Genomic DNA, 13606 nt, shown 5'->3' with positions numbered 1-13606 from the left:
CTCAATCTTTTCTCCCCCTCTCTTAATTCTCCAAACAAATTCCCCTCTGCAATCCGACACTGCACATAAGGAGCAAATATGAAATCCAGAGTAATTTAAGGGTGTAGATGCTAGAATGTTTCTCCACTCACCAGCCCCCTAACCATCATACATTTTATTTTATCGCCTCATTCTCCTGCCTCAAAATGCAAGATAAAAATCACACTTTCCCAAGAATTAACCCATGAATTAAAGGGATAGTTCAGCCAAATTTTGTCATCATTTATTTACCCTTGTGTTGTTTTAAACCTTTATGACTTACATTTATAAGTGGAACACAAAATAAGATATTTTAAAGAATGTTTCAACTGTGTCTATGCAATGAAATTTAAAGTCACTGACTTTCATTGTATGGACAAAAAAACAACAACAAAACGTTCTTCAAAAAATAGAAGAAAGAAAGATGTTTGGAATGACTCAAGGGTGAATAAATGACAATGTAATTTTTTGGGTGAACTAACACTTAAGTCTTAACTAAGACTAAAGACAACTATAATTTTGGAACAGCAAATCATCACTCTCTAGAATCTAGAATTTCAAACAATAAACCATAACTTGGTCACAGAGAGAATATAATTATACTAAACCATACATAAATTCACTAACATACAACTTTCACAGTCGGATATAAACATAGTGATGAATTTTATGCCAGGTTAGATAAATATCTCTACATTCTGACTTCTTCGATGGCTCCTACTGTTTATAAAAGATTTTTGTGGCACAACACCCAAAACACACAGTATACTTAACAGGGTGCCTAAACCGGATTACTAAATTGTTGGTTTGTTTTTACAAGGCATCTAAACACGAGGTTGCTGCTTTTCTCACATCATTCGATGGAAGGCGGAAGTAATTACGGGTGGCCCGGGTGGTCCCTGAGGTCATGGACACTTGGTGGCCTGGGTGACATTTGGGTGGGGGCTAGAGCAGAGTTGAAGGTGGGACAGTCACCACCTCAGGGGTAATGAGGAAGCATATGCTCCAAAATGCACAGCTGGGCAAGTGTGAGATCCACAGGCCCTGACTGTTTTGCTATTCTTTATAGCTCCCCCACACACAACAGATTTGAATTTTTGTGACAAAAAGGTTGCCACATTTAAAATGTAACAGGTCTATCCTTAAAAATTGTTGAAATGGAGCCATGCCTATGCCACATTCATTTTGTAATAAAATGTTTTGGCTTGCCAAGTCATTGGAAAGCCCTCTTGATATATGCAACTATTTAGTAATCGCTAACAGCACCAGGGACCTTCTTAAATTCTTAAAATCACAAGACCCATTATAAACCTCTTTTGTTTGTCTCTGTGATTTTTTATGTGTATGTGTGCAGAAGTGAATGTGTGTGCCTGTGTGTGAGAACTAACCTCTCCTTGTTACCATACCACTTACTTCCCATTCAGCCCAGAGCAGCTTTGTCAATGGGCTATTGGGGGAAACAACGCAGGCAGAAACTTTAGAACACAGGCACTGCCTCTTAAAGGCACAGCGTTCCTTTTCAGCACTTTGCCGTTTCACTCCAGGAGCCCCATGCTTTATGCCTGCCTTACATTAAAACACAAATTTCACTGACAACTCCCTTTGCTTAACTCCAGCTAACGTTCCCACCAGAGAGCATCTGTTCATATATCACCTCCTTTACAGATCTGAATATTTCATAAGTAATTATAAACTTGTTTCAATATCAGAGACAAAAATATGCCTTTCAGCAAGTCAGAAAGCATATTTTTTGACTATGATATTGTGAAAAAGCATATACGGTTATGTATAAAAGGTCCCACCATTTTTCTGAATCAAACCAATGCTAAGCTACCATGAACAACATGTTATATTTTCAAGTCAAACCACAAAAGTACAAAAAAAACGACACCTGATGTGCTTGTGCATGAGTGTGTGCACGTTGTGTGTGTGAGTGTGAAACAGGTGGGTAAACTTCAGCTGTATTCATTTTTTTTTTTGGCAAAGGGGGTGCCTTTATTGTTGAATGGAATCCAAGAATAGTGAAGGACCACACAGCGAGCACGAGGGGGAGGGTCAGCACCTCAAAGATGGCTAACAATTCACACACAGCCCATCTGTGCAGGCGATCAGCAGTGTGGCGAAAGCCTAGGGGGCTTAGAAGGAATTTGGCAGTGTGAAAACCAAATAAAGCTGCCTGAAAATGCACAGATAAGTGAGGTGCACGGAAAGGACGTCAAACGGGAAAGGGAGAAAAAGAAAAACGTGAAGCGCAGCACCCACCGCAAACAATATAGGCTGATGGGGAGAGAACAAGAGAAGGCTTGCATGCGCTAGGAAAAAGAATGCTACGTGTGCATGACAGGAGATATGGAATTCCAGAGGCCACGGTCTATGTCCGCTCAAAGATCCTGAGACTTCATATCAGAAGCCCACACAAGGTCTGGGTCTATATCGCCGAACAACTGCACCACAATCACATTTTCAATCGGTTAAGTTAGCTAAGCTTAGTTAAGCTAAGCAAAGGCAGTCAACTTGTTTGGGAGAGAGTTCTAAAATTGAGAGGTCTATTCTGACCCTATGCAAAGTGATGTCACAGCATACAGCTCACAAATAACTTGCTCCTTCAGAACTCCTCACCAATCAGCCCCAGAAATAAAACCACTCAGCGCAGAAGCAAAACACGAAAGCTTGGACTCACCTTCCACCCATAGTTTCTCAATGTCCGTTTCAATGGCAGCGACCCGCAAACCAACAGACAGGGCTCCGAACACAAGAAGTCCAATGAAAAGGACTTTTCCACAGTGTCGCTGGATTTGACAGCCCAGAGAAAAGAGAAAAGCCTGGAACGTCGCCCGAATCCACAGTGGCGCTTTCTGTCCCACAGCTTTCCCCTGAGACACAAGAGAGGAACACTTATTCACATGTACAGTGATGCTATTTCAGATCAGTTGTAACACACGGTGCCCTACCAGGATAGTGAACCGTCCTGACAACACATGAATCAACATTTACTAGTCAGGTTATTAAAATGTTTTTAAAGACATTTTTCTAAATGAGACACTAAATGAGTAGAGAATGTTAAAGACATTTGGCTACAAAAACTCAGCAAAATATTATGTTAATTAGGCTATTTTAAGATTCAGTTCAAATACCACTGAGACAAATTCAGAATTCAGTTTGCTTATTAATCCAACCTAACCTATAATAAACACTAAAATCCAACCAATTTCATTCGTGGTAACTTGACATGAGATAGACAACTTCATAAGTCTGTTAAAATGTTTTTATTTTGTTATATCTTCATCTCCATCCATTTAAATTGTTGCAATATTTTTTTTTTTTTTGTCAATTATACCTAATTTGACATTTTCTTTGTCATAATTCAATTCAAAGTTCTAAGAAGTTCAAAGAATTTGTTTTCAAGTTCAGTGGGTTTAAACTGCTTAGAGCATTAAAGGACTTTCTTCAAACATCTCACAGGCCTGAGGTTTCTCATCTGGTCTGGATTTGCTGCTCATCTCTTTATTAAAGAAGATGGTTTATTCAAATTATCAGTGTTAACAATCTATCGTACAACTATATAAAAGCTCCTTAAAAGCTTTAGCCTTAAAATGTAGAATGTAGAATGTTAAAACAAATGGGATCATGTAACCTCAATTAAAAGCTGTCAAAACATGCCTTGCTATAAACTATAACAGTTTCAAGATACTTGGTTATTCTGTTATCACACAGCAGCATGTTACACAGAAAGTGAATTTGTATGCATTTCTGGCAGGCTGAAACAGAAAAGCAAACACGTTTATAAGCAATTTGATCAAAAATGTAGATTCATGTAGTCAGGCTTTGCAACTACCTCACAAGTTTCCTTTAACTGGCAGTCCTAGCTGCAGTAGCCTATAACTGGACATGTTTTGGTTTCACTCATGGGAGTTTTGACACATAGCCAAGCGTTCATGCGCTTCACTGATGCTTTGTCAGATCAAACTTAATCAGTGAATTCCTCAGCAGGACGCGCGCATTGTCAAACAAACACGCTATATTTTATCTAGACCAACCAGACTGAACACTGAGGCGGCATTAGGGACGAATTAAACGCGAAAAAGACTGAAAACGCGCGGACAGAAGAGCTAAATGAATGAAGACTCGGCTTTCATTCATAGATGTCGCTGTCCACACTCATATTTAGCGTCGTTTACTCTCCTCCTAAAACGATTTCAGATGCATATGTAGCCTGTTGATCAGTTCCTTCTCACTAGCTTAAAAAAAAGAGAGTAAATTCCCTCCAACACTTCTAAAACTATGCTAAAGAAAGTCCTTAAAAGTTCCCTGGCTCCCTGAAATATAAATATGTTACACCACGGACACGAAGAACAACAACATAGTTTGTGTGTATATATTCCACCGGAAAAGCGTTTGTCACCTTGGAAATCTGTTTTAACGCAAAAGCGGCATAGCAGTAACTGGGTCTCCGGAGGAGATCAGAGTTCACAGGCGGCGGAGAGCGTGTGTAACTTGGGGGTAAATCTCCAAAAACACCACCGGCCGGTCCCGGGTCTCTGGGATCCGAGGCCATAGTCCAAACGGGAGGCAGAAGAAGCGCTGAAGAAAGTTAAAGGCAAACGCGGCGCGTTAAGCAGAGGCGATAATAATAATAATCCAAGATTCGCGACACGCGCGTCCACCGGGTTCAACTTTAAGAAATATTCTCTAATCTTTCCTTGAGCCAAAGTCTTCCAACTCCATCCCAACATTATGTGCTCGAATCCGTATAGATCCTTCGGTCTTCATTCGTCCAGCTATAGCGCGTAACTCGTTTTAAAGCAGAAGAAAGTGGCGAGCGGATTCCGCCAGTCTACCTCTGATCCTGTTGCAGTAACATTTGGAGAGGTAGCCCCTTTGCAAACCCTGAAAAGGGTGGTTTGATGGAAAAGTGCTCTGGTTCTCATTGGCCGAGGAAGAGACAAATTACTTAGCAAACATCTCCTATTATTAGCTGCTAAGCAACAGCTCTCCAAAGTGGAGAGGGAGACCACCCAGGCAGGCAGCCCCTCACATCAGCGCCGGGAGGGGGAAGTGCTAGAGGAGCTCTTTCACTGCACTGCTGCTCCGCTCTGCACATTCCCAATAGCCTCAGCTCGTATTTTAACACGCTATCACACAGGCCATCTATTGATACTACAGCCACACATTTCTTTTATGCTGACAGTCGGATGCAGAGGGAGACTTTACAAATCAATCTGCTCTGGCCTCATAAAAATTGAATAAAGCCAAAAAAAAACATTTAATTACAAAAAACATAAATAAAAGTAATTATTAATAAAATATAAAATACAACAACAATAAATATACAATAATAAAGATTAACAAAATGCACTGATTTCATGATTTTGAAAACAACAAAATAGCTAGAATTAAAAAAAGAATACATATCCTTTGCTGAGCTTGTCAAACAAAGCAATTAATGCGACATGAAATTCCACATTTTCCTTGCATTTCTTGTGTGCTATAAGATACACTCAGGACTTTGCACAATAATTTCTATTTCTACTCAAATTCAAAATGGTTAAATAAATAATAAACAAACAGAAACAAAACAAACCACAAGTACAACAAGCAATGCACATTGCGACTTAGGCACCACTTTGATTTTACTTAACAATTTAAGACGACAATTACATTTGTCATTCTTTGATAGATCTGCCCGCAGTAGATGACCCCAGGTTTAGGATAACGGTTTTAGATATTGCATAATGGCAGGGTCAAGTCCATTTCAAGGCTACTCCTAGTGATATACTTATCAAGATTGTCTGTGATGATTGGTCCAGACTCCAGTTATAAATGGGTCATATGAGACTCATTCAATTCAGTCATACAGTACAGCAATGCACAGATTTTGTGGACCTAGGCATACTGATGCAATTCATTTAATCTCTTTAAAAAAACACACACATTAAATCTCAACATTTACAAAGCTCAAAATGTGCATTATATACAGAGAATTTAAAGACATTATACAGAGGTTCATATGAAGCTACAGTACAGTAAAGTTCAAAGGCTTTTGTAAAAAACTATAATCACCATATAACACTGACCAACCTATTCCACCTGTCATTTGATGATTATTGACTTTAATACGATTGTAGTCAAGATATTACTTCAAATACAGGTTTCTTACAATAAAGAACTATTGGGAATGCACAAGGGCACGCGTGCCTGTATACTATGGCAGCACTGAGCACATTTCTCGAAATTGTTTAATTTGATGAGGGTAAGGGCAGCTGGGAATGGGAGCTAATGTGGAATCTGAAGAATTGCTCCATGCGGTAGGGGGCCTCTTTAAGCCTAACAAACTGAGGGAGGTCCGAGCCGAGGTCTAGAGGCCTTGGATAAATAAACTAGGGAGATGACCATGCGCTGTCCAGAAATCTGCTATCAACAGCCCCTGAACATAAACGGCCACAGCCCATCCCTGCTTGTGTAAAGGTAAGCTCCAAAAGAACGAAGCACGGCTATCAAACGACAGCTGAGAGGCTCCGTGGGCGAAGATGTGTTTATTTTCCCCAAAAGCTTCAGGGCTGAATTTATTTTTCTTATTAAGGCATCGGCACCATGAACGAATTGCTTTGAAACCACCAGCACCACCCACAGCCACAGATAAGATTAATTATGATAATGTATTTCTTTGCCCTTTGTCATCGTAATGAATGGCTCGCTTAAAAAAATGTCTTTGTTTGTGGCCCTTTAACAGGGGTATTGTTGGGACAAAACTAGCAGGTGGCAAGATGAAATCAGATCCTTTTGTTTTCTTATCTCTCTCTACTTATTTAATGCCTGTTGGAGTGTATGTATATATTCTGTATGTATCTGAAATAATTCATCAAGCCTGATCTAAAACTATAAACTTAACAGCAGAATTCAAAGAAGAAATGCACATTCAAACCAAAAAGTTAGGTACAGGTGCATGACACAATGTTGCAAACATAGAAATCTTATTGATTCAACAAGTGCGATGTTTCAGACGTTTTTGGATCGTTACAACTCATCCATCTTCTCTTGCATACAGCGCTTTACATCTTCGAGAATCTGATAAGTGGTTTGATTAGTCCTTGGCTTTATTTCTTACAGAAAGAACAGAGCCACCAGTCAAAGGGCTGTAACTTCGCTTGGGGTCGTGCGAGATAAACAAGCTCGGACGTTATGTAGCGAGCGTCCTGGGGAATGTTGTAAAGCAGCCAGTATGTCCATTTGAAAGAGCGCGCAGTCCCTCACATGTCATAGAGGTTATTGGCCTTTACAGGCCACACAGCTTCCATACTGTCTTTGTTCAGCAGTAAGAAAGTACTAATTGTTAAGTGTGTGTGCACTGAAGGTGGGCGTGAGGGTTTGCAGGAGGCTTGTGGGGGATGCGGCGTCTTAAAAGAAGGCGAAAAAGAGAGGAAATTTAGTTTGTGCCTCAAGAACACAGAAGACAAATTGAGGAAGTGTTCTGTTAATGTGTAGGGGTCAGCAGAAAACATGCAGGTTTTCTGCCACTTGGGTGGCCAGCGAGTCTCTCACCACCCTCCACCATGCTTAGGACTTCAGCCTAGCATCTCTCCACCCCTCCCCGCCGACTATACACACACCACCCACCCTCAAAACCCCACCCCACACACACACACACACACACACATTCATTCATACAGTCCCTCAGAGCAAAGGCGGCGACCGTGCCTGTCATTTGGTCAATCAGGTCACTGGCTCTCATGGGCTGGAGAGACCAGCTCTACACTATCCCAATTGAAGACTGGAGGATGTAACAAATTGCATATTTATATCCAGGTCACTGTGATTTCTGATGACTCGCATGTACTTCTGGCTTACAGCACTTACTGTAACTACCACTTACACCCATTCACTCACAGAACTGTTCACATTCATTTACAGTGCAGTTTGCATCTAAATTACTCAAACAGAAACTTCCACGACAAATTTCAATCCTGATAAAGTACAATAGCCATATTAATATTAAGCAGCACAATGTTTTTAATTTTGAAGGATCATGAGACACTATCACTGATTCTTTCAGAACTGCTGAAAATTCAGTAGTATATATATATATATAAACATTGGTTGAAAGGTAATATTCAAAAATTTTCAATAAGACCATGGTACTTCTTTTGGTATATAGTTTGGGGTCTGTAAATCCTTGTGCTCACTAAGGCTGCATGTATTTGATCAAAAATACAGAAAAAAAGTAATATTTAAAAAAGAAATTTAATGAAATTTAAAATAACTACCCATTTACACTATATTATATTTTAAAATGTAATTTATTCCTGTGATGGAAAAGCTGAATTTCCAACAGTCATTACATCAGTCTTCAGTGTCACAAGTTCCTTCAGAAATCATTCTAATATGCTGATTTTCAATATTAAAAACATTGTGCCGCTTAATATTTCTATGGAAACAACGCTTTTGAAGGATTTTTTGATGAATAGAAATCACAAAAGAAGTACAAAAAGTACTACAGGAATTCATTTCTTTTAAAACAAACAAAACAAAAATCAAACGGAACCCATACCTTTGAACATTAGTGTGTGTATGTGTATAAATAGCACTGGAATCATATATTAGAATACCTGTTTAATCTTCATGGCATGTTTGATTCAGTTTGGCGCATCTTGAACCTCATCTCGCTTATGAGCAGGCCTAGAAAACTGGGCTGGAAGCTACACAGAGCCAGCGAGGTGGGCCTGATATATGACCTGCCAGTTGACATCTGATCCCAGGCCCAGGAAAACACAAGCATCTGTCACATTTGGCCCAAAGGGTGGGGAATGACACTGAGCACAGCTCCAAACCAACACAGCCATGGGGACTCCAGCTCTGGGAGGCTTTGTCTAAATATACAAACCTTTGAAAAACAACTGCTGCCACATCTCCTGAGCCAGGTCTGGTGGTCCGAGCGCGGACACTGCGGCGAGAGGGGGCAAAGGCCACATCTGATTAGTTATCACACTGACAAAATGGAGGACACATGTTTCGCATTAGTAGATGACAGGCATTCAGAAAGGACCTGGGGCATTTGGGGATTTTAATTATTTCATTTCTACTTAACATGCGCAATGCATCATAGCACCAAACAATTTAATAAACATTATGTGTCTCCAGGGAGCAATTTATTATTTGAAAAAAAAAATTAAGCCATTTGGGGGAAAATCTCAGCACTACCGCGGATCCCAATGAGCTTAATCTGCCAAAAGTCTTGAATCATAATAAAGAGAAAAGGGAGGCTGATATGAACAGTGACAATCTCATAAATACACACATTATTTTATGAATTCAAAGACAACAAGGGGAAACACCAAAGAGATGTCACTGTGAAATATTTCATTACGCCCCAAAAACAAAGCTTTGAAGACACTGAACGTGCAATCATTCCACTACTGACACTAAATGACTTGGATTGGCCCTAAAAAACAATAAGTTGGAACAGTTATAAATCACACAGAGCATCTTCCTCAGGCTCTGAATCCATCGTCACCAGGGAACCAGGGACCTGTAATTTAAGAGATGCACAAGTGCTGGAATGCTATAAATCGTTGACGGCAAAGAGGAAAATCTTTAGGAAGTGCTCCTTTTAGGCATTTTGTGAAAGCCTGCAAGTATGTGAGAGAAAAAGAGACTGTTAGTAGTCGCTGTCTGACTGGGTGGTCCATTTCTTTTAGTCTTTTTGTGTACAAATAAACTTATCCCCATTGTGGTTATCTGTTCCTTTCAGCACCAGAGCATGCAGTCCCAGTCACGGTGGTCACACAGATGGGTGATGGGATATCCACTGGACAAACAACCACGACCAAACTGCACACTACACAGACACCCACCAAGATCAGCTCCTGCAACCAAACACAATTTATGAACCCAGTTTCAATACATCTAACACTTTATACCCATGTATGCCACATGATAGCGCATAATGCAATACCAAGAGGAAGTGAAGGTGTCAGATGGTTCTTTGATATATTTACACTGTGTGTGTGTGTGTGTGTGTGTGTATTATATATATATTTTAAGAGCTGACCATTTAAAATGGAAAGGAAAAACACTTACTTAGCAAGTTATTTACTTTTATATCACTTTTTAAAATGTTTCTATTTTCATAATACTAAATTAAGTTAAAGATGTAATTATTATTCATATTAAAATTTACATTAGCATTAATAATAATAATAAAGTTTAATTACTATTATTATTATTAGCATTAATTACATTATAATTATTTAAATTAATGTTAATAATTACATTTTCACATTTCAATATTAATCATATTAATAAGTATATCATTGACCATAATTTATTGTAATTAAATTTGTTGACACATTGTTATTATTTTAATATTTATTAATGCTATGGTTAATATTAATATTAATAATGATTACACTTAATTTTGTATTATTGTTGTTATTATTAATGATAACATATTAATAGCAATAACTATTATTTATTTATTTTTAAAGAACACATTAAATTGATTGAACTATTTGTATTTACTTCAACGCGTTTTAAAACTCCATGGTTCCTTTTGTAAGTAACTGCACCTACCAAAATGGTGAAACAAACAAAAAATCCAGAAGTCTTGAGATAAATAAATCAATTTTTATTTGGACACATAAAAAATGGATCGTGTGCAGGGGTTATGCACATGGAAGCAGGTTGATCTGGTTGTCTTCGGGCCTGTGATCCATCTCCACCAGAGGTTCTAGATCTCCATGAGTTGGTCTGATCCAACAATGACCTCATTGGTTCTTTCAGCTGTGAGGGGAGAGAACAAGATTCTCAGAAAGAGTTGTCAGGCATCTGTCGTGCCTCAAAGGAGATAAGCTGTGTGTTCTGTTAAGATTCAACACTCGGGTTCAATTCAAACGAGTCACTTCAGTATTGAAATGATTGTTTCAATAAATCAAAGACAGGAAAATACTTTTTTTTTTTGTTTATCTGGAGTTTACCTTTGTGGGCCATTCCATCACATACTGACAAGCAAACAGTTTACAAATCTGTCAGGCTTATACACACTCACTTAGGAAGGATGATATCCTCTTGCCGAATGTGACTATTCCAAACTAAACGTTTGAGAGCAAGACTAATGATCCATATAAAGACATATTTTAGTGTGAAGGAATCCACACAAAAGTTTGGGGTAAGACAAATAGAGCGTGCTATGCCAGACAAAGAGAAAGACAGAGCGAGAGGGACAAACACAAAGAAAGAAGGTGGGAATCTAAACAGTCTGAGGAAAGGTACATGTCATCAGCCTCCGTAACACCCTCAAATCTATTGCACCTTACAACACGGTGCCGAGCGGCAGGCCGGGTGGTCCTGGACGTACAACCCAGTCTCCAGGGTCTGGGATGCTTTTAGCAGCCATAACCCAACACGCTCAATCCCCTAAGGACGATGATGCTGGGAACACAGAATCTTACAGAGAAAGTGTTCAGCTAGAGTTTATGAGATGTCTATCACTCCTTTGTGGCTAACACACGTGAACAGCCAGTAGCAGTAAACAGGCTGGGAATATACAGAGTGAGAGTAAATAGGCAGAGTGAGAAAGACACTCAGACGGAGGAGAAAGAGAGTGTGTGTGAAGTTGACTGTATTAGACCACCATAGTGGAACAGCTATAAAGTCTACTAAGAGTCGTCTAATCACTCAGCAAGTGTACCAGAGTCCAATGTGGGGATAACATATAAACTACAAGTGAACACAAATCTTGGCATGCACTGATTATGGCTGATACCATTTATTTCCCCATATATTTTATGCTATAGCTGATGGATATATCAACACTGATTTGTCTAATATTTTATATTAATTGTGTCCAAGTTTTTCTCAAAAACTTGTAACTTTTTTTTTTATTGATTAGGCCAAAATTACAGAGACAAATCCAACTTCGACAATATACACTATATACAGTATCTCACAGAAGTGAGTACACCCCTCACATTTTTGTAAATATTTTATTATATCTTTACATGTGACAACACTGAAGAAATTACACTTTGCTTCAATGTAAAGTAGTGAGTGTACAGCTTGTATAACAGTGTAAATTTGCTGTCCCCTCAAAATAACTCAACACACAGCCATTAATGTCTAAACCGCTGGCCAAAAAAGTGAGTACACCCCTAAGTGAAAATGTCCAAATTGGGCCCAATTAGCCATTTTCTCTCCCCGGTGTCATGTGACTCAGTGTTACAAGGTCTCAGGTGTGAATGGGCAGCAGGTGTGTTAAATTTGGTGTTATCACTCTCACTCTCTCATACTGGTCACTGGAAGTACAACATGGCACCTCATGGCAAAGAACTCTCTGAGGATCTGAAAAAAAGAATTGTTGCTCTACATAAAGATGGCGTAGGCTATAAGAAGATTGCCAAGACCCTGAAACTGAGCTGCAGCACGGTGGCCAAGACCATACAGCGGTTTAACAGGACAGGTTCCACTCAGAACAGGCCTCGCCATGGTCGACCAAAGAAGTTGAGTGCACGTGCTCAGCATCATATCCAGAGGTTGTGTTTGGGAAATAGACATATGAGTGCTGCCAGCATTGCTGCAGAGGTTGAAGGGGTGGGGGGTCAGCCTGTCAGTGCTCAGACCATACGCCGCACACATCAAATTGGTCTGCATGGCTGTCGTCCCAGAAGGAAGCCTCTTCTAAAGATGATGCACAAGAAAGCCCGCAAACAGTTTGCTGAAGACAAGCAGACTAAGGACATGGATTACTGGAACCATGTCCTGTGGTCTGATGAGACCAAGATAAACTTATTTGGTTCAGATGGTGTCAAGCGTGTGTGGCGGCAACCAGGTGAGGAGTACAAAGACAAGTGTGTCTTGCCTACAGTCAAGCATGGTGGTGGGAGTGTCATGGTCTGGGGCTGCATGAGTGCTGCCGGCACTGGGGAGCTACAGTTCATTGAGGGAACCATGAATGCCAACATGTACTGTGACATACTGAAGCAGAGCATGATCCCCTCCCTTCGGAGACTGGGCCGCAGGGCAGTATTCCAACATGATAACGACCCCAAACACACCTCCAAGACGACCACTGCCTTGCTAAAGAAGCTGAGGGTAAAGGTGATGGATTGGCCAAGCATGGGCATCCTCAAACGGAAGGTGGAGGAGCGCAAGGTCTCTAACATCCACCAGCTCCGTGATGTCGTCATGGAGGAGTGGAAGAGGACTCCAGTGGCAACCTGTGAAGCTCTGGTGAACTCCATGCCCAAGAGGGTTAAGGCAGTGCTGGAAAATAATGGTGGCCACACAAAATATTGACACTTTGGGCCCAATTTGGACATTTTCACTTAGGGGTGTACTCACTTTTGTGGCCAGCGGTTTAGACATTAATGGCTGTGTGTTGAGTTATTTTGAGGGGACAGCAAATTTACACTGTTATACAAGCTGTACACTCACTACTTTACATTGTAGCAAAGTGTCATTTCTTCAGTGTTGTCACATGAAAAGATATAATAAAATATTTACAAAAATGTGAGGGGTGTACTCACTTCTGTAAGATACTGTACATAATAAATAAACACAGTACACATACATATATTATGTAAACAAAAACTTTTCT

General features: G+C 39.9%; 2 protein-coding genes across 2 annotated transcripts in view; both read right to left on the bottom strand.

Annotated features, from left to right (window-relative positions):
- LOC107720855 (protein patched homolog 1-like) overlaps positions 1-4851 on the bottom strand; it is a 28483-nt gene extending 23632 nt beyond the window's left edge. The window contains exons 1-2 of the mRNA XM_016528688.1: positions 4421-4851; positions 2699-2891 (exon numbers count right to left, since the gene is read on the bottom strand). Of these exons, the coding sequence (XP_016384174.1) occupies positions 2699-2891; positions 4421-4573 (346 nt within the window). The 5' untranslated portion in view covers positions 4574-4851. The remainder of the gene's footprint in view (positions 1-2698; positions 2892-4420) is intronic.
- Positions 4852-10649: 5798 nt separating this feature from the next.
- LOC107720854 (translation initiation factor eIF-2B subunit gamma-like) overlaps positions 10650-13606 on the bottom strand; it is a 46189-nt gene continuing 43232 nt past the window's right edge. Inside the window, exon 13 of the mRNA XM_016528687.1 lies at positions 10650-10794. Within this exon, the coding sequence (XP_016384173.1) occupies positions 10742-10794 (53 nt within the window). The 3' untranslated portion in view covers positions 10650-10741. The remainder of the gene's footprint in view (positions 10795-13606) is intronic.

Source organism: Sinocyclocheilus rhinocerous, unplaced genomic scaffold (genome assembly GCF_001515625.1).
Source record: "Sinocyclocheilus rhinocerous isolate Xijiao unplaced genomic scaffold, SAMN03320098_v1.1 scaffold931, whole genome shotgun sequence".
Lineage (NCBI taxonomy): Eukaryota > Metazoa > Chordata > Actinopteri > Cypriniformes > Cyprinidae > Sinocyclocheilus > Sinocyclocheilus rhinocerous.
This window is presented reverse-complemented; position numbering and strand designations above follow the sequence as displayed.